The following is a 24,232-nucleotide window of genomic DNA, read 5'->3' on the forward strand; positions in this document are numbered from 1 at the left end:
ACAGAATTGCTATTGCGACATCCAGTGGACACAATTAGAACAGCAGTTTATTTCACTAAAAAATGCAGCTGACTTTTACACTTCGCAAACTCATCTCGCGGGCTGGATTGAACCTGTTATGCCCGAATGTCGAGGGAGGTGGGGGTTGGGGGTTAATAATTCATATTTAAATGATAAATGGGTTGTACTTGTATAGCGCTTTTCTACCTTCAAGGTCCTCAAAGCGCTTTGACACTACTTCCACATTCACACACACATTCACACACTGATGGAGGGAGCTGCCATGCAAGGCGCTAACCAGCACCCATCAGGAGCAAGGGTGAAGTGTCTTGCTCAGGACACAACGGACGTGACCAGGCTGGTATTAGGTGGGGATTGAACCAGGGACCCCCAGGGTTGCACACGGCCAATCTCCTCCTGCGCTACGCCGTCCCATATTTCTCTGATTTGCATGTCTGGCAGTTCGAGGAGTAAAAGTTTGCACTTGGTTTTGCAAACAGTTACTCAGCATCACAAACCTATTACTTGAAGCATCATCTATCTTACTGTTCAGGAAGGTTTCAGATACAGAGAAGACATGGGGTCATGAGTGGATAAGATTATGCTTCAAATAATCCAAGTTTGTATGAATACCTCAGATATTAGTGAAAGAAGCAGTGAGGAGGTCCTGGGTAGGGTGGATGTCGCCACATATGAGCAACATACCACAAACTAAACAGCTAATTGCTTATTTTCCCTTGTGTGTTCTCGTGTGTTTTACTGCGTCTGCTTTATGTGGGAATCTTTTACAGCATACTGAACAACTAAATGGTTTTTCTCCAGCGTGTGTTCTCATGTGTCGGCTTAAAGAGCTGTTTTGATGAAAGCTTTTACCACAAACTGAACAATTACATAGTTGTTCACATGTGTGCTTTCTCATGTGTTCAGTCGCATGGCTATTTTGAGAAAAACGTTTGCCACAAACTGAACAACTAAAAGGTTTATCACCCGTGTGTGTTCTCATGTGTCGAGTCAAGGGAAAACTTCGGGAAAATACTTTGCCACAAACTGAACAACTAAATGGTTTTTCTCCTGTGTGTGTTCTCATGTGTTCAGTCAAAGAGGTACTTTGAGAAAAATGTTTGCCACAAACTGAACAACTAAATGGTTTTTCACCTGTGTGTGTTCTCATGTGTTCAATCAAATGGCTCTTTCGAGAAAACCTCTTGCCACAAACTGAACACTTAAATGTTTTTTCTCCTGTGTGTGTTGTCATGTGTTGAGTTAAAATGCTATTTCGAGAAAAACTTTTGCCACAAACTGAACACTTAAACGTTTTTTCTCCTGTGTGTGTTCTCATGTGATCAGTCAAAGAGGTACTTTGAGAAAAGCGTTGGCCACAAACTGAACAATTAAATGGTTTTTCACCTGTGTGTGTTCTCATGTGTTCAGTCAAAACACAATTTCGAGAAAAGCTTTTGCCACAAACTGAACAACTGAATGGTTTTTCACCGGTGTGTGTTCTCATGTGTCGGTACAAATTGCTCTTTGTAGTAAAACTTTCAGCACAAACTGAGCAGCTCAAACATGTTTCACCTCTCTTCTTTGTAGAGCATTCAGAGTGTTTGTTGTCAGTGTGAGTCCTCATATCACCTTCACAGTCTGTATCGCTGCTCAAAGTTACTTCAACCTCGTCTTCAGCCTCACTATCTGATAGTGGAGCTAAGAGGTTGTCTACTTGTGGTTTCTCTTCATCATCTTCAGTCTTCACAGAGACAACAGTCAGTGGAAACTTGGTGTAATCAGCTTCCTCTCGTCCTAGAAGACACTCTCCCTCCTGAGTGATGCAGAGTTCCTCCTCTTCCTTTTTAATGCAGGGTGGTTGTGGAGTCTCCTGCTTCAAAGTGGAGCTCCCCCCTGACTGAGGGGAAACTTCTTCTGGATTACCCATCAGCTGCTGGACGTCTGCAAGACACAAAGAACAAAATCACACTTTCTTCTATGTACTGTATGTGTGTGTAGTAGTGTTGTACAGTATACTGCTACTAATAAAGTATTGTGGTACTAATCAATTGAAGTCGGTACTACACCACCTTTGAAAAGTACCGGTACCGTTCTTTCATCTGAATGCTGCTGTGCGGCGGTGACTTCAGAGCCGAGGCGCATGATGTTGAGTGTGTCAAAACGCACACACAAAGTGCATACAAGCAATAACATCGTGGAGAGGAAGAAAGGCAACAAAGGACAATTCTACTGGTTAATAAAGAGGGTGTGTGAAGTGTAAATAGTGACAGGTTGTAGAAATTGTTTAAATGCAGTAATGGTTTGATTACTAAAGAGCTGAAAAGCTCTAGAAAGGCCAGTGCAGGGTTCTCTAAACTTTTTCACCCGATGGCCACACAAACCCTGTTTCCATATGAGTTGGGAAATGGTGTTAGATGTAAATATAAACAGAATACAATGATTTGCAAATCATTTTCAAGCCATATTCAGTTGAATATGCTACAAAGACAACATATTTGATGTTCAAACTCATAAAAATTTTTTTTTTTTTGCAAATAATCATTAACTTTAGAATTTGATGCCAGCAACACGTGACAAAGAAGTTGGGAAAGGTGGCAATAAATACGGATAAAGTTGAGGAATGCTCATCATACACTTATTTGGAAAATCCCACTGGTGTGCAGGCTAATTGGGAACAGGTGGGTGCCATGATTGGGTATAAAAGCAGCTTCCATGAAATGCTAAGTAATTCACAAACAAGGATGGGGTGAGGGTCACCATTTTGTAAGCAAATTGTCAAACAGTTTTAGAACAACATTTCTCAAAGAACTATTTCAAGGAATTTAGGGATTTTACCATCTACGGTCCGCAAAATCATCAAAATGTTCAGACTATCTGGAGAAATCACTGCACGTAAGCGATGACATCACGGACTTTTGATCCTTCAGGCGGTAAAGGATATCACCGCGTGGGCTCAGGAACACTTCATAAAACCACTGTCAGTAACTACAGTTCGTCGCTACATCTGTAAGTGCAATTTAAGACTCTGCTATGCAAAGCCAAACCCATTTATCAACAACACCCAGACACGCTGCCCACTTCGCCAGGCCCGAGCTTATTAAGATGAACAGATGTAAAGTGGAAAGGTGTTCTGTGGTCTGACGAGTCCACATCTCAAATTATATTTGGGAACTATGTACGTAGTGTCCTCCGGAACAAAGAGGAAAATAACCATTTGGACTGTTATAGGCGCAAAGTTCAAAAGCCAGCATCTGTGAAGTGAATTATATTTATAATAACCCAATATCTAAGTTACATTTTTAAACCAGTGTGGGTGGCACTGGGAGCAGGTGGGTAAAGTGTCTTGCCCAAGGACACAACGGCAGTGACTAGGATGGCAGAAGCAGGAATCGAACCTGCAACCCCTCAAGTTGCAGGCACGGCCGCTCTACCAACCGAGCTACCATCAGATGGTATGGGGGTGTATTAGTGCCCAAGGCATGGGTAACTTACACATCTGTGAAGGCACCATTAATGCTGAAAGGTACATACAGGTTTGTTGTCATCCAAGCAACGTTATCATGGACGCCCCTGCTTATTTCAGCAAGACAATGCCAAAACACGTGTTACAACAGCGTGGCTTCGTAGTAAAAGAGTGCGGATACTTTCCTGGCCCGACTGCAGTCCAGACCTGTGTGGCGCATTATGAAGCGTAAAATACGACAGCAGAGACTGTTGAAGGACTGAAGCTCTACATAAAACAAGAACGGGAAAGAATTCCACTTTCAAAGCTTCAACAATTAGTTTCCTCAGTTCCCAAACGTTTATTGAGTGTTGTTAAAAGAAAAGGTGATGTAACACAGTGGTGAACATGCCCTTTCCCAACTACTTTGGCACGTGTTGCAGCCATGAAATTCTAAGTTAATTATTATTTGCAAAAAAAAAAAAAAATTTTGAGTTTGAACATCAAATATCTTGTCTTTCTTAGTGCATTCAACTGAATATGGGTTGAAAAGGATTTGTAAATCTTTGTATTCCGTTTATATTTACATCTAACACAATTTCCCAACTCATATGGAAACGGGGTTTATATATATATATATATATATATATATATATATATATATATATATATATATATATATATATATATATATATATATATCCCATGCATATGTGTGTATTCAAGTATATATACACATATATTGATATACTATACATAATATTAATGGGACGGTGTGGATTTTCCAATGAGGGTTGGACTCCGCCAAGGCTGCCTTTTGTCGCCAATTCTGTTCAGAACTTTTATGGACAGAATTTCTAGGCGCAGTCAAGGCGTTGAGGGGATCCGGTTTGGTGGCTGCAGGATTAGGTCTCTGCTATTTGCAGAGGATGTGGTCCTGATGGCTTCTCTTGGCCAGGATCTTCAGCTCTCACTGGATCGGTTCGCAGCCGAGTGTGAAGCGACTGGGATGAGAATCAGCACCTCCAAGTCCGAGTCCATGGTTCTCGCCCGGGAAAGGGTGGAGTGCCATCTCCTGGTTGAGGAGGAGACCCTGCCCCAAGTACTTAGGAGATCGCGACTTGTCCAGGGTGTACACTGCTTTCTGCCCAAATGCAGCTGAGATAGGCTCCAGTACCCCCCGCGACCCCGAAAGGGACAAGCGGTAGGAAATGGATGGATGGATGCCGTCTCCAAGCTAACAATCATGGCGGCTCTTTGTTTACATTGTTAGAAAAGTCGGCTAATTTTGATTTTAAGGACTTAAAATTCAAACGTCAAGTCACTCACCTTCATCTTCCGTCTTTATCTCCGTCGGTGATTTGCTGGAATGTTCTCTTCGACATGACGTCGCCATCTTAGCATAGCAGTAGTCGTCCATCTTCTATCACGTCTTCAATCTTCACTTCAGATATCGCTCCAAACTCAAAGCACGTTTCGTGGCTTTGGGAAACGCGACTTGAGATAAGTGTTGCTATATTTGCTGTGAATCATAAGACTTTAAGATCGTCAATTCCAAAATTCTCCGAACGACCTCGTCTTTTTGCTTGGCTTCAAGCACATTTGCGCATGCGCTAGAAGCCCGCAACTTCCGTTTCCTACTCCACAGCAGTTTTTCTTTTTCTAAATAAAGGCATTTTAATCTTGTTTTAAAATAATGGTTTTAAAATAATGTATTTATCATCAAATATTCTTCAACTACTCTTTGTAAATAAATAATAAAAAAAAAAAAATATATATATATACAAGCACATGTACAGACTTTTCGATGGCTGTTGTTTAAACCACAAAAAGGGCAAACATTGAAGAAAAAAAAAATCATACATTTTAAATACTACAAGAAACACAGAAATATTTTTCAACCCACTTAGTTGTTTTAGTTAAAAAACCTTTAGAACAGGGGTGTCAAACTCAAATACAGAGTGGGCCAAAATTTAAAACGGAACAAAGCTGCGGGCCAAAGTTGAACAAATGAACCTTTTAATAGGGACCCAAACAAGTTTTGCATTGAATATTGAACAAGCAAGGCTTATATAACTTTATAGTGACATGCAAAATCCAGTTTCAAATAATAATCATAGTAATTAAAAAAAATCAATGGTATATCAAATAAAATTGAAAAAAAAATTGAGTGCCTCTTTTCTATTTGCAGCATTCTGAGGTAAATATCAAAATAAACTTTGTCCACGGGCTATTAATACATTTGAAAATAAAATAGCATTCAAGCCTTGAAGTAACAAGAGAAAGTGCATGAATAAATTGTTAATTATTGCTCAGTTTGCTACACTGATTTGCTTGAACAAGGAATATAGAACAAGCAATAATTATAGTGCAAAATCAACATTAAAAATAATAATAATAATTTGCAGACCTCTGAGGTAAATATCAACATTACATTTTTCCACAGGCTAATAAATCTTAAAACAAAATAATAATAAGATGGGTGGGGTTTGTGGTGGGGCGCGGGTTTTGGTGGTAGTCAGTGCTGCAAGGGGTTCTGGGTATTTGTTCTGTTGTGTTTATGTTGTGTTACGGTGCGGATGTGTTAAGATTGTAAAAATCCACGCTCTTACTCAGTGACTGTGTTATAGAGGTAGGATGTTGTAGCGCATGTCATCCCCTTGAGGGCGCTCTGGTACTGTGTAGTGTTTAACACAGAAGCAGTTGTGTGTTCAACAGAAGAAGAGAATAAAAGTATCCTCGGTGAGAGGACGTTGATGTTCAAGACTCGTTGAAAGTGTCGTTCATGTGCACGCATAAAGAACTCTGTTAAGCTCAAACACCTTAACAGGATGTTCTCCTGAAATGTGTTAATCATTCTTGTATGGTGTGGGTTCACAGTATGGCGCATATTTGTAACAGTGTAAAGTTGTTTATACGGCCACCCTCAGTCTGACCTGTATGGCTGTTGAGCAAGTATGCGTGGCATTCACTCAAGTGTGTGTACAAGTCGCATATATCATGTGACTTGGCCGGCACGCTGTTTGCATGGAGTAAAAGCGGACGTGACAACATATTGTAGACAACGGTAAAGGCAGTGCCTTTATAGTACCGGCGGGCCAGCTTAATGCTTCATAGCATTTAATTAATCCACTTGGATCATCTTAATGATATAGCAGTAGTCCCCCAACCACATAAGAAATGTTTTCATTTTTATTTTTTAATTATTAAATCAACATAAAAAATACTATTTACATTGTATATTAATGTAGATCAGTGGTTCCCAAAGTGGGCGGTACCGCCCCCATGGGGGCGGTGGAAAGATCTGGGGGGGCGGTGAGGAAGAAGGGGGCGGTAGGGGGGCGGCAGTCCGAAGTCGAAGTCAGAAGTTCGAACGTTTGTTTGACGATTTGTACACAACACGTGCAGCAGGACGAGTCAGTGGACGACGCATCAGGGTCCGGTTACCACACGCCGCTCTGGCCCAGTCAGATCCGACAGCATGGACTACAAAAGCAAAAGCTCAGGTTTGTAATTTCAAGCTTGTAATGTTCAGAATTTTCAAAAAGTCATATCAAGATTTTTGGTTACAAAAAAAAATCTCTGACTGCTATCAAGTGCTGTGGAACAAGGTCAATATGTACTTTATTGCCTTCCCAACATCATATTTAGTAGAACGGGGCTTCAGTGCAGTCGCCTTGCTTCTTTCCAAGCAAAGAAACCGACTGAAAATTACTGACCGCGGGGATCTACGACTTCTTATTAGTGAGTTCCAGCCTGATGTTGAGAAGCCTATGTCCCTGCACCAAGCACATCCATCCCATTAATATTAAGTGTGAGACAATGAAGGTTACTGGTGGAATGTTTATTTACCATTCTATGTTGCTGAAACAGTTAAAACTGCTAAAAAATAAATTGGTTTATTAAATTGGGTTTTATTTGTGAAATACACATTTGTGTTTAACCTTTCGAGGGGGGAGGGGGGGGGCGCTAGCAATTCACTGGGGAGCCAAGAGGGCGCCAGCCTGCAAAAGTTTGGGAACCATTGATGTAGATCAATACAATTTTACATTTTTTTCCACAATTAACTATGCCAAAAAACTCATAACAGACATATCTTTTTTTTTTAATGTAAACAAACATCACGTCACACACCGTCCACAGTCAACAGGATCTTTCTCCACTAAAGAATAAAGAAATAAATACTACACACTCATATTAATACCACAGCGGCACACAAGATGTCCACACAGACACACAGCGGAGACCAGGAAAAACCGCAATAACTTTCCTTTCATTTTCATTTCATTTTTATTTACCTCCTTCTTTGATGTGCATTTTTGATCGATAGACAATTATACCTCGACTATACAATTTTAGATTCACACAACAATGCCTGAGAAGGAGCAGGATGAAGAAAAATCTTATAGTTTCCTGTGTGAGACTGGCGATGCCGGATTTGTTCTTCCAGGGATGCGTCGGTCAAGAACACAGCGTAAGGTAAGAAATAAAGATTTATTAAACTAATAAAACAGACCAGGAACAGAAATACTGGCACAAGGGCACAAAAAGCCACTAGCATGAGAGCTAGGAATAATAAAGCGTAGTGTGACAAGCTAGCGAGTATGAACATGAAAAGCAGTGGTCACTTGTTGCGTGTAAAGCAAATTAGAATCCGAGAACGAAATAACAAAAGGGGCAGGCTTAAATAAGGCAGTAATCAGCAACAACAGGTGTGCGTGGAAAACAAGAGGTAGGTGAAAACTAATGAGCAACCATGGCAACAGACTAAACAAGGAACTAAGGCAAACATTGGCGGACTACAATACAAAAATGGAACAAAACACAAATATGGGATGATCCGGTCATCGGATTATTACATCCTGCCCCCTTTGACATAATACATAGTCTTACGTCACGGATATCATTTAAACCAACAAATACATCCAACTGTAGTGAAACAATAAAATAAAAAAAACAAGAGAAACACAACAAGTGCAAAACTTCATTAAGTATACACCAAACAGAGGAAATAATAATAATATACACTTCACGGAATGATACAAAGCAAATACAAAACCAGACAAAAAATAAGTAAAATAATAAATAAAAAGCAAAATGTAAACACTTATGGCTGTCCACATGATCTTGTTGTTCTATCTTTATATATTTTTTTCAATTGGAATATATTTTTACAGTTTTTTATCTCATTATAAAGATAATTCCACAATTTATCCCCACCACTGATGTACACATTTGTTTAAAAGTTGTCCTTGAATGTTGTTGTTTGAAATTAGCTTTTGTTCTATGTTCTGTACTCTCAGAAGTGATGACCAACATTTTTTGTAAATTTGCTGGTAATGTTTTACTTTTAGCCTTAAACACGACACACAATGTCTGTAGCTTTACTAGCTCCTGTAGTTTCAATAGACCAGAATTAATAAATAATAGGTTTGTATGTTCTAAGTAATCTACTTTATGAATAATCCTTATAGCTCTTGTCTGTAGTTGATACAATGCCTTTGTGTTCCCCCACACAGTCTCACACACCTCAGTCTCCTTGGACGTATCCTCGCTCATCCATGCGGACTGGACACTGGCCGGGAGTGGAGTCGGCTGTCCTGGTTGCTTTGTTGGGTCTGCTCCTGTCTCTGGCCATCCTCCCTCCACCCCAGCGGACGATGGCGTGGAACACCGCAGAGGCCACCACAGTGGATATGATTCTTTTACCTTTTATTCATAGTTGTATGTAGAAGTGTCTGCTTGTATCTGCTGCTTTAATGTCTTATGTGTTCTTTGATGTTTTCCTCTTACACACATGTAAGAGGGATGTGTACTATGGCTATGAGTTGTTTTTTTCCCTTGGCCTCAGTCTGCACCCCCTCTCCAGGTCCCAGGCTAAGACCGATTTTTTTATTTTATCTTCTATTTTTTTCGCCCCCCCCCCCCCCGCTTCTTTACCTGTATCTCATCTTTTTTTGTAAGGGGTGCTGGAAGCCGGCAGACCTGTCAGCGATCCTGTTCTGTCTCCCGTTAATGTTTGTCTGATCTTGAATGGGATTGTGCTGAAAATTTTAATTTTTCCTGAAGGAACTGTCCTGATGGAATAAATAAAGTACTATCTACTATCTACACTTCCACACGGGAATGCCATAAGACAGTGTGTGCATTCTATAAGAAGGCACACTGTCTTGTGACTAGTTGATGAACTTGCGGGTTAAATTCCCGGATTATTATTATGGTTGTTAAATTGTTGTAAAAACCGCTAGCATTAAGCTAATCCACGTGGACTAAATGCGGCCGCTAGCATTAAAGGGGAACATTATCAGCAGACCTATGTAAGCGTCAATATATACCTTGATGGTGCAGAAAAAAGACCATCTATTTTTTTAACCGATTTCCGAACTCTAAATGGGTGAATTTTGGCGAATTAAACGCCTTTCTGTTTATCGCGCTGGAGGTGATGACGTCAGAATGTGACATCGCCGAGGTAACACACCCACCATTTTCATTTTCAACACATTACAAACACCGGGTCTCAGCTCTGTTATTTTCCGTTTTTTTGACCATTTTTTGGAACCTTGGAGACATCATGCCTCGTCGGTGTGTTGTCGGAGGGTGTAACAACACTAACAGGGAGGGATTCAAGTTGCACCACTGGCAAGAAATCTGTCGCCAGACCCCCATTGAATGTGCCAGAGTGTCTCCACATTTGACCGACGATGCTAAGGCAGACATGGCACAGAGATGTATGGATAACCTGCAGATGCATTTGCAACTATATTACGTTTCCTTCCACCCACATTTAATGCGAAACAAACACTTACCAATCGACGGATTTAAGTTGCTCCAGTGTCACAAGATGCGAAAGTCCTGATCGTTTGGTCCGCACATTTTACCGGCGATGCTAACGCAGCTATTCGGCCATGCTATGGCTATGAATAGCGTCAATAGCTATTCGCTCAATAGCTTCAGTTTCTTCAATACTTTCATACTCCAACCATCTGTTTCAATACATGCGTAATCTGTTGAATCGCTTAAGTCGCTGAAATCCGAGTTTGAATCCGAGCTAATGTCACTATATCTTGCTGTGGTATTCCCATTGTTTGTTTACATTGGCAGCACTGTGTGACGTCACAGGGAAATGGCCAGTGTCTTCGCAGAGAGCCGAAAATAAGGCACTTTAAAGCTTTATTTAGGGATATTCCGAGACTGGTAACATTTTGAAAAAAACTTCAAAAAATACAACAAGCCACTGGGAACTGATTTTTATTGTTTTCAACCCTTTTGAAATTGTGATAATGTTCCCCTTTAAGCTAATTAGCTTAATGCTTACATAAAAGTCAGTTTTTTACAACAATTTAACAACCATAATCCGGGAATTTAACCCGCCTGTGTATCAACAAGTCACAAGACAGTGTGCATTCTTATAGAATACTTTTTGAGCGACAACCAAAAAGTTTACAAAAAAATAAAAGGATGGAGAGACATAAAAAACGTGATTTCCCAGCTCCGAGCGTCGCATCAAGAAAAATACGCAGCAAAGAAACTTTACTCAACTACCATAACATATTCTGCCGAAAGTGCTATTCCATTTTAAATAAAATAGCCTTTTTTTACAGAATATAAAGTTTTACTGCTAGTCCTACAAAAAACGTCATTACAATCATACATAAGTGATGATAGAAACACAAAGGCCGATCATTACTGTGAATGTCGCAATAAATCAATCAATCTTACGTCGTGTTTCAGCAAAGAAAGATCCAGAAATGATCGATCTTGGCTCGATCATGCGCGTAAAATGAAATTAAAGTAAAGATTAGAAAAAAGAAGGCGATTGCATTTGGAGCGATTTAAATGTTTTTAGACACATTTATTAGGATAAATATTGGAAATCCCTTATCTTTCTATTGTTTTGCTTGTGTTTTAGTGAGTTTAACAGTACCTGATAGTCGAAGGGGTGTGTCCATGGGTGTGTTGGCGCCAGTCTCTGAGGGAAGTCACAAAGCTGCAGCAGTAAAGAAGCTCGGCTGATCTCCGGTAAGAGGCGACTTTTTACCACAATTTTCGCACCGAAACCTGCCGGTTGACATGTAGCCGGGATCCATGTTCGCTTGAGCGCTCTGATCCATAGTAAATCTTCACCTCCGGGAATTTTAAACAAGGAAACAACGTGTGTTTGTGTGGCTAAAGGCTAAAGCTTCCCACCTCCATTTTTCTACTTTGACTTCTCCATTATTAATAGAACAAATTGCAAAATATTCAGTAACACAGACGTCCAAAATACTGTGTAATTGCGCGACGAAAAGAGACGACTTTTAGCCGTAAGTGGTGCTGGCTAATATGTCGCCTCCAACCAATAACGTCACAAACACGCGTCATCATTCCGCGACGTTTTCAACAGGAAACTCCGCGGGAAATTTAAAATTGCAATTTAGTAAACTAAAGCGGCCGTATTGTCATGTGTTGCAATGTTAATATTTCATCATTGATATATAAACTATCAGACTGCGTGGTCGCTAGTAGTGGCTTTCAGGAGGCCTTTAATCTCAGTGTTTCTACAAAACAATTAAACTTTAAGTCACAACCCATCTAGGGTTGAACAAAAAACAAAATAAAGCATGAATAAAAACTATTCTATGCATCAACGACCTCATTTGTCATTTCCACATATTAATCCTGTGCTAACTCAACAAACCATACACACTGAGGTAGAAACTATTCAAGAGTGTTGAGTTACTTCCTGTCTTCTAGACATAATAATAATAAAAGCTGTGCACTGAGTGAACAATTTCAACAAAGCACAAATAAAAAGTTGAAAGACTGACAGTATTGCAGTAAATCACACACTGTTCACTTTCTTTACATTTGCACAGAAGACAATCATTTTCACAGAACTATATCAGTGTGCAGTGTCTCATGCTGCATTTTATTTATGTCAGTTTTGATACATCTCAACTTTGCCATAAAAAAGGATGTAGTTCAGGTTTTTGAGTGTGCACAAACTTGACACATGAGGTCCCTGGACTGAAGAAGGAGTAACCAAGCACTTGAAGCATCATCTATCTTACTGTTCAGGAAGGTTTCAGATACAGAGAAGACATGGGGTCATGAGTGGATAAGATTATGCTCCAAATAATCCAAGTTTGTATGAATACCTCAGATATTAGTGAAAGAAGCAGTGAGGAGGTCCTGGGTAGGGTGGATGTCGCCACATATGAGCAACATACCACAAACTAAACAGCTAATTGCTTATTTTCCATTGTGTGTTCTCATGTGTTTTACTGCGTCTGAATTATGTGGGAACCTCTTACCGCACATTGAACAACTAAATGGTTTTCCTCCAATGCGTGTTTTCATGTGTCGAGTCAATTTTCTCTTGACAGATACGCTTTTGCAACGAACAGAACAACTAATTGTTTTTCACCTGTATGGGTTCTCATGTGTTTAATCAAAGTGCTCTTAACAGATAAGCTTTTGCCACAAACTGAACATTTGAATGGTTTTTCACCCGTGTGTGTTCTCATGTGTTAAGACAAAATGCTATTTCGAGAAAAGCTTTCGCCACAAAGTGAACAACTATATGGTTTTTCTCCTGTGTGTGTTCTCAGGTGTACGGTCAAAATGCTAATTCGAGAAAAACTTTTGCCCCAAACTGAAAACATAAATGTTTTTTTTCTTGTGTGTGTTCTCATGTCTCGAGTCAAAGAGCTATGTCGAAAAAACCTTTTGCCACAAACTGAACAATTATATGTTTTTTCTCCTGTGTGTGTTCCGGTGTGTTCAGTCAAAACGCCAATTCGAGAAAAGCTTTTGCCACAAACTGAACACTTACATGTTTTGTCACCTGTATTTAGGGGTCTAACGGTACGTGTATTTGTATTGAACCGTTTCAGTACGGAGGTTTCAATTCGGTACGGGGGGTACAGAACGAGTTTGTAAGCTAAAGTCTTAACAAGCTGCTCTGCTTTCTGCCTCTGTCTCAGTCCCCAGCATTGTCCCACCCACACAACTTTCTGGTTGGTTACATGCAAAGCCAATCAGCAGTACGTATTCAGAGCGCTGTAACAGCCAATCAACAGTGCGTATTCAGAGCGCATGTAGTCACTGCTTAAGCGTCAAGCAGATATGTGTTTAGCAGGTGAGCAGCAGACAGCGTACTCTCCCCAAATTGTAAAAATACACCTCCCAGTCACAACTTCTACGAACATCACTATGAGCCCGTTGACCTTCTAGAAACTTAAACTGCAGCTCAGCTTGCTCGCAGTTCTGGCTTGAGGTGAAGGCTAATTAGCTTTCAGCGTAACGTTAGCTCATTTTGCTGTGTGTGTGTGTGTGTGTGTGCGTGTGTTTGGGGCAGCAAAGTCCTGTCTGTCTGTTGTTTCACTTGAACTCCATGGTGTTCAGGGATGAATAGTCTCTCCTATTGCTATTGTGCTATTTTTTCGGCAATAGTTAAATCAATCATTAGTAATGTAGCAGCCTACTTTTGAATGGCAGGTTCCCTGCTATCAATTGTTGACAAAAATGTAACGTTTGCATAATAAAAGTCAACTACAGGCTTCCCAAAAGCTGTAATAAATTAAGCATGATAAGTTGACTTGAAACTGTTTGATGTTGCACTTTTTATATGTAGAATAAAGGTTTTGTCATTTTATTTAATCAAAGCAACAACTTGAGTCAGTTTAATGTGGATTAACGTGGGCAGAATTATTATAGTGTTCCAATGTTAAAATGATAAAGCCATTGCGTACAAATTTGGTAAATAAATAACCCAAAAAATTGTATTTTGTTGTTTTCTTACTTTACCGAAAATGAACCGAACCGTGACCTCTAAACCGAGGTAGGTACCGAACCGAAATTTTTGTGTACCGTTACACCCCTATCTGTATGTGTTCTCATGTGTACAGTCAAATTGCTACTTAGTGAAAAGCTTTTGCCACAAACCAAACAATTATACGGTTTTTCTCCTGTGTTTGTTCACATGTGTTGAGTCAAATAGCTATTTCGAGAAAAGCTTTTGCCACAAACTGAACACTTAAATGCTTTTTCTCCTGTGTGTGTTCTCATGTGTTCAGTTAAAGAGCTATTTCGAGAAAAGCTATTGCCACAAACGCAACAATTAAATGTTTTTTCTCCTGTGTGTGTTCTCATGTGTTGAGTCAAATAACTATTTCGAGAAAAGCTTTTGCCACACACTGAACACTTGAATGTTTTTTCTCCTGTGTGTGTTCTCATGTGTTCATTCAAAGAGCTATTTCGAGAAAAGCTATTGCCACAAACGCAACAATTAAATGTTTTTTCTCCTGTGTGTGTTCCCATATGTTGAGTTAAATGGCTATTTCGAGAAAAGCTTTGGCCACAAACTGAACAATTAAATGGTTTTTCACCTGTGTGTGTTCTCATGTGTCGGGTCAAATGGCTATTTTGAGAAAAGTTATTGCCACAAACTGAACACTTAAATGTTCTTTCTCCTGTGTGTGTTCTCGTGTGTACAATCAAATTGCTACTTAGAGAAAAGCGTTTGCCACAAACTGAACACTTATATGGTTTTTCACCTGTGTGTGTTCTCATGTGATGGGTCAAATAGCTATTTCGAAAAAAGCTTTTGCCACAAACTGAACAATTCCATGTGTTTTCACCTGTGTGTGTTCTCATGTGTCCAGTAAATTGGCTCTTTGTGGTAAAACTTTCAGCACAAACTGAGCAGCTCAAACATTTTTCACCTCTCTTCTTTGTAGAGCATTCAGAGTGTTTGTTGTCAGTGTGAGTCCTCATATCACCTTCACAGTCTGTATCGCTGCTCAAAGTTACTTCAACCTCGTCTTCAGCCTCACTATCTGATGGTGGAGCTAAGAGGTTGTCTACGTGTGGTTTCTCTTCATCATCTTCAGTCTTCACAGAGACAATAGTCAGTGGAAACTTGGTGTAATCAGCTTCCTCTCGTCCTAGAAGACACTCTCCCTCCTGAGTGATGCAGAGTTCCTCCTCTTCCTTTTTAATGCAGGGTGGTTGTGGAGTCTCCTGCTTCAAAGTGGAGCTCCCCCCTGACTGAGGGGAAACTTCTTCTGGATTACCCATCAGCTGCTGGACGTCTGCAAGACACAAACAACAAAAACACACTTTCTTCTATGTACTGTATGTGTGTGTAGTAGTGTTGTACAGTATACTGCTACTAATAAAGTATTGTGGTACTAATCAATTGAAGTCGGTACTACACCACCTTTGAAAAGTACGGGTACCGTTCTTTCATCTGAATGCCGCTGTGCGGCGGTGACTAGAGAGCCGAGGCGCATGATGTTGAGTGTGTCAAAACGCACACACAAAGTGCATACAAGCAATAACATCGTGGAGAGGAAGAAAGGCAACAAACGACAATTCTACAGGTTAATAAAGAGGGTGTGTGAAGTGCAATATGGAGGTATTTGGGCTTCTAAACTAACAATAAAGGTGACACTTTAAACAGGGAGCCGCCGCTCTGCAAGGGTTGCTTTACACCTTTCCTGTTTGTGGGCTCCCAGACCGTGGTCGAGGAGCGCAGGGGAGACCTTTCCTCCAGCGCCCATGTTTTGTCGGGGGTAACACCGGGTCCATAAAGCTCCGCTCTTTGGTCGGAAGGACGAGGTTGTCAATTAGTTACAACTTGCTCACTAGGGCTGCAACAACAAATCGATTAAAAATGGATTATGTAATAAGTTGGCGATTAATTTAGTCATGCATTCTTTGGATCGATGCTATGTGCATGTGCTGCGGCTACGTCTCATGAGGCGGAAGTAAGCCCGCCAATGATGTGTCATGTGCAGCTCACGTGACCACGCCCTCTCCTCTAAAGTTAAAGTAGCAATGATAGTCACACACACACACAGGCACAGACGCACACACACACTCGGTGTGGCGAAATTATTCTTTGCATTTGACCCATCACCCTTAATTGAAGTGAATTGAAGTGAATTATATTTATATAGCGCTTTTCTCTAGTGACTCAAAGCGCTTTACATAGCGAAACCCAATATCTAAGTTACATTTAAACCAGTGTGGGTGGCACTGGGAGCAGGTGGGTAAAGTGCCTTGCCCAAGGACACAACGGCAGTGACTAGGATGGCGGAAGTGGGAATCGAACCTGCAACCCCCTTGGAGGTGAGGGGAGCAGTGAGCAGCAGCACTTGATGCCAAATATTAGCGCAGTTAAAACTGCCCAATTAGCAGTCAACTAATGCAAGTGAAATGACTTCATTTTGTCACAAATTCCTACCATTTGTGTTTTGTCTTTAATAAATGTGTTTTACCTGCTACATGGCTTGTCTGTGTACATTTATCCTTTTTGTTCGGTTTTTAGTACTTAATTAATACCTAATAAATGTATTTTGCTTAAAGCACAGACCAGGAGTCAATCAATCAATCAATCAATGTTGTACTTATACAGCCCTAAATCACGAGTGTCTCAAAGGGCTGCACAAGCCAAACCGACATCCTGTGGCAACCATAAAGTACGAATAATTGAATAAATTTCAGTAAAACTTTATGTTCTAGTCCAGGGGCAGGGAACCTATGGCTCGCGAGCCAGAGTTGGCTCTCTTGATGACTGCACCTGGCTCTCGGATAAATCTGAGGTGACGTTGCTTAACACGATAAGTACTGAATTATTCCACTTGTAATCACAGTGTTAAAAATAACGTTCAAAATATAAAACCTTCTGATGCTTTTATACGTTCAAGAGGTTGCGTTAATTGTAAGAAGTAATTAATTTATTATTGGTTAGTGTGGGCCTTGCCCTCCTGAGGGTTCTTCAGACCACAAAGCACCGACATAAGAGCCTGTTTCAGGGTTACAATGTTTTATTTTTCAATACGTCTCTCAATTGCTTTCCAGCAATTGTCTTTTTCTCTTTCGTTCTTGCTCGCCCTCTGACTCTAGCCCCGACCCCGTCTCCCCTCCTGGCTGCTGCTTATAACAGCGCGACAGGTGATTAGATAACAAGGCCCAGGTGGGCCCCCTACGCACCTGTCGCTGATTTCGAAGCCAGTACTGGCACACCCTGCTTCGCTGCAGGCCCGCAGGCCACGCCCCTTCCACAGTTAGCTTCAGAATAACAATATTATTCCAAAGAATAAGAGACCTTTTATAAAATGCACGCGTTTATTTGTGTTCAGTGTTGAAAAAATAATAATTATATGGCTCTTACCGAAATACATTTGAAAATATTTGGCTTTCTTGGCTCTTTCAGCCAAAAAGGTTCCCGACCCCTGTTCTAGTCTACTCCTTGATTATAGCAGACTATATGTAATATGGACAATTGTAAATTGTTCTTTGAGTGCAACAAGAAAAGTTGAATGCCTTTGACTGTGAGTGTTTAATGTAGTGTTGTTGCGTTTGTAACGCAAAGACGAGAATGAGTGACTGCCGTAAATCTCCTGACGGTCAACTCTTCAATCAATCAATCAATTTTTATTTATATAGCCCCAAATCACAAATGTCTCAAAGGACTGCACAAATCATTACGACTACAACATCCTCGGAAGAACCCACAAAAGGGCAAGGAAAACTCACACCCAGTGGGCAGGGAGAATTCACATCCAGTGGGACGCCAGTGACAATGCTGACTATGAGAAACCTTGGAGAGGACCTCAGATGTGGGCAACCCCCCCGCCCCTCTAGGGGACCGAAAGCAATGGATGTCGAGCGGGTCTAACATGATACTGTGAAAGTTCAATCCATAGTGGCTCCAAGACAGCAGCGAGAGTCCCGTCCACAGGAAACCATCTCAAGCGGATCAGCAGCGTAGAGATGTCCCCAACCGATACAGGCGAGCGGTCCATCTTGACTCTTAACTGCATGTATGAATGCTACACAAGAACAACATTGTTATTGTCACGACGCGGACTCGAACCCGCGTTTCCTCGGAGGCCAAGAGAGGCCTCTGCTGACAATGCACTCAGACTCGCCCCCACTCGTGCTGAGTGCAGCACGCCCAAGCAGCAACAAGCCTCCAGCCTGTCAAGAATCAACACACCTGGATTTGATGAGAGGGAGCAGCATAAAAGCCGGCAGACCCGAGGAACCTTTGCCAGAACGTCGCTATCTTCTCAGTAAGCATTACGTCTGGCATTCCCTCCCTGTGCTTTGCTCTTTGCTCTCTCCGAGTCTCCCTAGTTCATGTCCCTTGTGTTTTCCAGCGACTCCCCTGTCTTCTGTGATCGTACCTGGCCTCTCGACATCCATCCGGATTCCTAACTGCCTTCCTCGATCCACGACCTCCCTGCTCAGACCCAGACCACGCTGCCTCGCTCCTGCCCCCGACATCTTGCCTGCTCACGAACTGCCTCTTCGCCTTGCCCCTCTGGAATCGACGAAGGATACAACCAACACTCACAGACAACAAACCCATGTAACATTTACATTATTAATGTTACACATAGTCATCACAGTTCGAGATGCCACCTCAGTAGAAGCATTTAAGTCTCACCTTAAAACTCATTTGTATACTCTAGCCTTTAAATAGACTCCCTTTTTAGACCAGTTGATCTGCCGTTTCTTTTATTTTTCTTCTATGTCCCACTCTCCCTTGTGGAGGGGGTCCGGTCCGATCCGGTGGCCATGTACTGCTTGCCTGTGTATCGGCTGGGGACATCTCTGCGCTGCTGATCCGCCTCCGCTTGGGATGGTTTCCTGCTGGCTCCGCTGTGAACGGGACTCTCGCTGCTGTGTTGGATCCGCTTTGGACTGGACTCTCGCGACTGTGTTGGATCCATTACGGATTGAACTTTCACAGTATCATGTTAGACCCGCACGACATCCATTGGTTTCCTCCTCTCCAAAGTTCTCATGCTTTCCTCCTCTCCAAGGTTCTCATAGTCATCATTGTCACCGACGTCCCACTGGGTGTGAGTTTTCCTTGCCCTTATGTGGGCCTACCGAGGATGTCGTAGTGGTTTGTGCAGCCCTTTGAGACACTAGTGATTTAGGGCTATATAAGTAAACATTGATTGATTGATTGATTAATTGATCACTCATTCACTTAGAGTAGCATACACACGCCATGTATCATCAAAGGTTTAAATAAACCTTGTGAACCGCAGTTGTGCCCTGGTTGTCGCCTCCTTCCCTCCTCTGTACACAACAGTTATGTACACAATGGAACAATGATAGTGAATAATGATGACAAAGTCAAGTAAACATTTGTGGTGAATTATGTGACATCTACTAATACAAGTCTCAATCAATCAATACCCTTCTGAAAGTAGTCTTTTCGAATTTGGGACTCTGTTTAATTTCAGACTCATTTTGAACATAAACTATCTGTTTATAATCGGTTTATAATTCCAAGACGGCGGTGCCCGGACGGGCTGCGACATCAAGGTGCTCTTGCTAAAGATGGAACATTTGGCGGAAATACCGGAAATTTCTGCAAACTTCATGGCTGGCTCACATCGTGGTCACTCCGTGATCACGTACGACCGCCAGACACTTCTGGATGTGGACATATCGGGCCGTTTTGGACTGATAGACGCGTGCTTGCTAGACCTGCTAACTAGCATGGGAATACTTCGGCGGCTACATCCAGCGGCCTGTGAAGCAGGGGAGTCTAGTAGCAGCGGGGGCCGTCTACTGAGCAGACGGCAGCGGTGTGATCGGAAACGCGGATGCCGAGCGGGGCTAAAAACAAAGCTAAAGGCTAATCCCCAAAGAACACCACTTCCCTCCATCCTGAAGCCGGATTTAAATGGAAGATGCAAGACTACTGGTCTGGGTAAGGAGTCAGTTAAATTAGAACAAGTTTTTTCTGCTTTGATTGTTTCAGAGTTGGACATGTGTTCTACTTAGGTGGCAAACTATTACGCGTGCAGTTTATCAAAGCAACAAACAAACAATCGGAAAATTCCCGTCATATCAATTCCTAGATATGGTCGTAGTTATACTAAATGCACTGGGCATAATAAACACAACATTATTAATATTGCTACTACGGATAATTTTTTCAAAAATTCCCTAAAACAGCCCACTACCTATAATATAGGTTTTTTTAAACATAAGATCATTGTCTCCTTAAACGTTGTTAGTTAATGATATCATCAGAGACAACAATCTTAACGCCATCGGTCTCAGCAAAACCAGATGACTTTTTTGCGCTAACTGAGGCATGTCCTCCTAACTTTACACATGCGCATATTGCCCGTCCCCTTAAAAGTGGTGGGGGGGTCGCACTAATATAGAACAAAAACTTTAACCTCAGTCCTAACATAAATAATGAATATAAATCGTTTGAGGTGCTTACTATGAGGTCTGTCACACCGCTGCCTCTACACCTGGCTGTTATCTACCGCCCCCCAGGGCCCTATTCGGACTTTATCAATGATTCTCCGAGTTTGTTGCTGATCTAGTGACGCACGCCGATAATATAATTATAATGGGGGACTTTAATATCCATATGAATACCCCATCGGACCCACCGTGCGTGGCGCTCCAGACTATAATTGATAGCTGTGGTCTTACACAAATAATAAATGAACCCACGCATCGCAACGGTAATATGATAGACCTAGCGCTTGTCAGGGGTATCACCGTTTCCAAAGTTACGATACTCCCGTATACTAAAGTATTGTCCGATGATTACCTTATAAAATTTGAGGTTCAGACGCATGTTAGTCAAACTAATTTGAATAATAACTGCTATAGCAGCCGCAACATTAATACGGCCACAATGACAACTCTTGCTGACCTACTGCCCTCGGTAATGGCACCATTCCCAAAGTATGTGGGCTCTATTGATAACCTCACTAACAACTTTAACGATGCCCTGCGCGAAACCATTGATAACAAGGCACCGCTAAAGTTAAAAAAGGCTCCAAAAAAGCGTACCCCGTGGTTTACAGAAGAAACTAGAGCTCCGAATTTATTACGTAGAAAGCTGGAACGCAAATGGCGCACGACTAAACTTGAGGTGCACCATCAAGCATGGAGTGATGGTTTAATAACTTATAAACGCATGCTTACCTTAGCTAAAGCTAAATATTACTCAAATCTCATCCACCGTAATAAAAACGATCCTAAATTTGTGTTTAGTACGGTAGCATCGCTAACCCAACAAAGGACCCCTTCCAGTAGCTCCACCCACTCAGCTGATGACTTTATGCAATTATTTAATAAGAAAATGGAAGTCATTAGAAAGGAGATTAAAGACAATGCGTCCCAGCTACAACGGGGTTCTATTAAGACTGACACGATTGTATGTACGGCGGATACTGCCCTCCAAAATAGTTTCTTTCGTTTTGAGGAAATAACATTGGAGGAATTGTTACAATGTGTAAATGGAATAAAACAAACAACATGTTTACTTGACCCACTTCCTGGGAAACTTATCAAGGAGCTCTTTGTATTATTAGGTCCATCAGTGCTAAATATTATAAACTCATCACTTTCCTCTGGCACTGTTCCCCTAGCATTCAAAAAAGCGGTTATTCATCCTCTCCTTAAAAGACCTAACCTCAATCCTGACCTCATGGTAAACTACCGACCGGTGTCTCACCTTCCCTTTATTTCGAAAATCCTCGAAAAAATTAGCGTCTAACAATCTATGTGAACCCTATCAATCCGGTTTCAGGGCAAATCACTCTACTGAGACAGCCCTCGCAAAAATGACTAATGATCTATTGCTAACGATGGATTCTGATGCGTCATCTATGTTGCTGCTCCTCGATCTTAGCGCTGCTTTCGATACCGTCGATCATAATATTTTATTAGAACGTACCAAAACACGAATCGGTATGTCAGACTTAGCCCTGTCTTGGTTTAACTCTTATCTTACTGACAGGATGCAGTGCGTCTCCCATAACAATGTGACCTCGGACTATGTTAAGGTAACGTGTGGAGTTCCCCAGGGTTCGGTCCTCGGCCCTGCACTCTTCAGCATCTACATGCTACCGCTAGGTGACATCATACGCAAATACGGTGTTAGCTTTCACTGTTATGCTGATGACACCCAACTCTACATGCCCCTAAAGCTGACCAACACACCGGATTGTAGTCAGCTGGAGGCGTGTCTTAATGAAATTAAACACTGGATGTCCGCTAACTTTTTGCAACTCAACGCCAAAAAAACGGAAATGCTGATTATCGGTCCTGCTAGACACCGACCTCTATTTAATACTACAACTTTAACATTTGACAACCAAACAATTAAACAAGGCGACTCGGTAAAGAATCTGGGTATTATCTTCGACCCAACTCTCTCCTTTGAGTCAAACATTAAAAGCGTTACTAAAACGGCCTTCTTTCATCTCCGTAATATCGCTAAAATTCGCTCCATTTTGTCCACTAAAGACACTGAGATCATTATCCATGCGTTTGTTACGTCTCGCCTCGATTACTGTAACGTATTATTTTCGGGTCTCCCCATGTCTAGCATTAAAAGATTACAGTTGGTACAAAATGCGGCTGCTAGACTTTTGACAAGAACAAGAAAGTTTGATCATATTACGCCTATACTGTATATACCTTTATATACATACATATATACCTATACTGTATATACCTTTATATACATATATACATACATATATACCTATACTGTATATACCTTTATATACATATATACATACATATATACCTATACTGTATATACCTTTATATACATATATACATACATATATACCTATACTGTATATACCTTTATATACATATATACCTATACTGGCTCACCTGCACTGGCTTCCTGTGCACTTAAGATGTGACTTTAAGGTTTTACTACTTACGTATAAAATACTACACGGTCTAGCTCCATCCTATCTTGCCGATTGTATTGTACCATATGTCCCGGCAGGAAATATGCGTTCAAAGGACTCCGGCTTATTAGTGATTCCCAAAGCCCAAAAAAAGTCTGCGGGCTGTAGAGCTTTTTCATTTCGGGCTCCAGTACTCTGGAATGCCCTCCCGGTAACAGTTCGAGATGCCACCTCAGTAGAAGCATTTAAGTCTCACCTTAAAACTCATTTGTATACTCTAGCCTTTAAATAGACTCCCTTTTTAGACCAGTTGATCTGCCGTTTCTTTTCTTTTTCTTCTATGTCCCACTCTCCTTTGTGGAGGGAGTCCGGTCCGATCCGGTGGCCATGTACTGCTCGCCTGTGTATCGGCTGGGGACATCCCTGCGCTGCTGATCCGCCTCCACTTGGGATGGTTTCCTGCTGGCTCCGCTGTGAACGGGACTCTCGCTGCTGTGTTAGATCCGCTTTGGACTGGACTCTCGCGGCTGTGTTGGATCCATTATGGATTGAACTTTCACAGTATCATGTTAGACCCGCTCGACATCCATTGCTTTCCTCCTCTCCAAGGTTCTCATAGTCATCATTGTCACCGACGTCCCACTGGGTGTGAGTTTTCCTTGCTCTTATGTGGGCCTACCGAGGATGTCGTAGTGGTTTGTGCAGCCCTTTGAGACACTAGTGATTTAGGGCTGTATAAGTAAACATTGATTGATTGATTGATATTATAACATATTATACCATACCACCCCCACAGGAATTCAATACAACTTTTTTAGAACAACAAGAAGATAAGAACTAGAAGTAAATGCAAATATTTAAAGAGGCTTATTTTTATTGTCATTTAAATTTGAATTATATAGTATAACAAAAACACTACCAGCTAGTTTATTTTACTATTAGTGTTTGAACACAGCATACATGTTTTATTGTATTGTTGTTTATGAGCTGCAGTCCTCTGCAGGTTGATGTAGACATGTGGTCCAGTCTTCTCTTCACACACTGCACATCTCTTACTCTTCCCCAACATCTCTTCTTTCACAAGTGCTTC

General features: G+C 41.4%; 2 protein-coding genes across 2 annotated transcripts in view; both read right to left on the reverse strand.

Annotated features, from left to right (window-relative positions):
- LOC133554620 (oocyte zinc finger protein XlCOF6.1-like) overlaps positions 1–1,943 on the reverse strand; it is a 2,401-nt gene extending 458 nt beyond the window's left edge. Inside the window, exon 1 of the mRNA XM_061903611.1 lies at positions 1–1,943. This exon is cut by the window's left edge and continues 458 nt beyond it. Within this exon, the coding sequence (XP_061759595.1) occupies positions 728–1,930 (1,203 nt within the window). The 5' untranslated portion in view covers positions 1,931–1,943 and the 3' untranslated portion in view covers positions 1–727.
- A 9,800-nt stretch (positions 1,944–11,743) lies between these two features.
- LOC133555711 (zinc finger protein 239-like) lies at positions 11,744–15,714 on the reverse strand. The gene has a single exon (XM_061905045.1). It carries the CDS (start codon positions 15,503–15,505, stop codon positions 14,405–14,407), a length of 1,101 nt encoding a protein of 366 aa, XP_061761029.1. The 5' UTR covers positions 15,506–15,714; the 3' UTR covers positions 11,744–14,404.
- Positions 15,715–24,232: the final 8,518 nt, after the last annotated feature.

Source organism: Nerophis ophidion, linkage group LG01 (genome assembly GCF_033978795.1).
Source record: "Nerophis ophidion isolate RoL-2023_Sa linkage group LG01, RoL_Noph_v1.0, whole genome shotgun sequence".
NCBI classification, from domain to species: Eukaryota; Metazoa; Chordata; class Actinopteri; order Syngnathiformes; family Syngnathidae; genus Nerophis; species Nerophis ophidion.

Bases quoted from the DNA above. Each gene is read 5' to 3' on its own strand.
- LOC133555711 (XM_061905045.1), bottom strand. From the start codon at position 15,505: ATGGGTAATCCAGAAGAAGTTTCCCCTCAGTCAGGGGGGAGCTCCACT.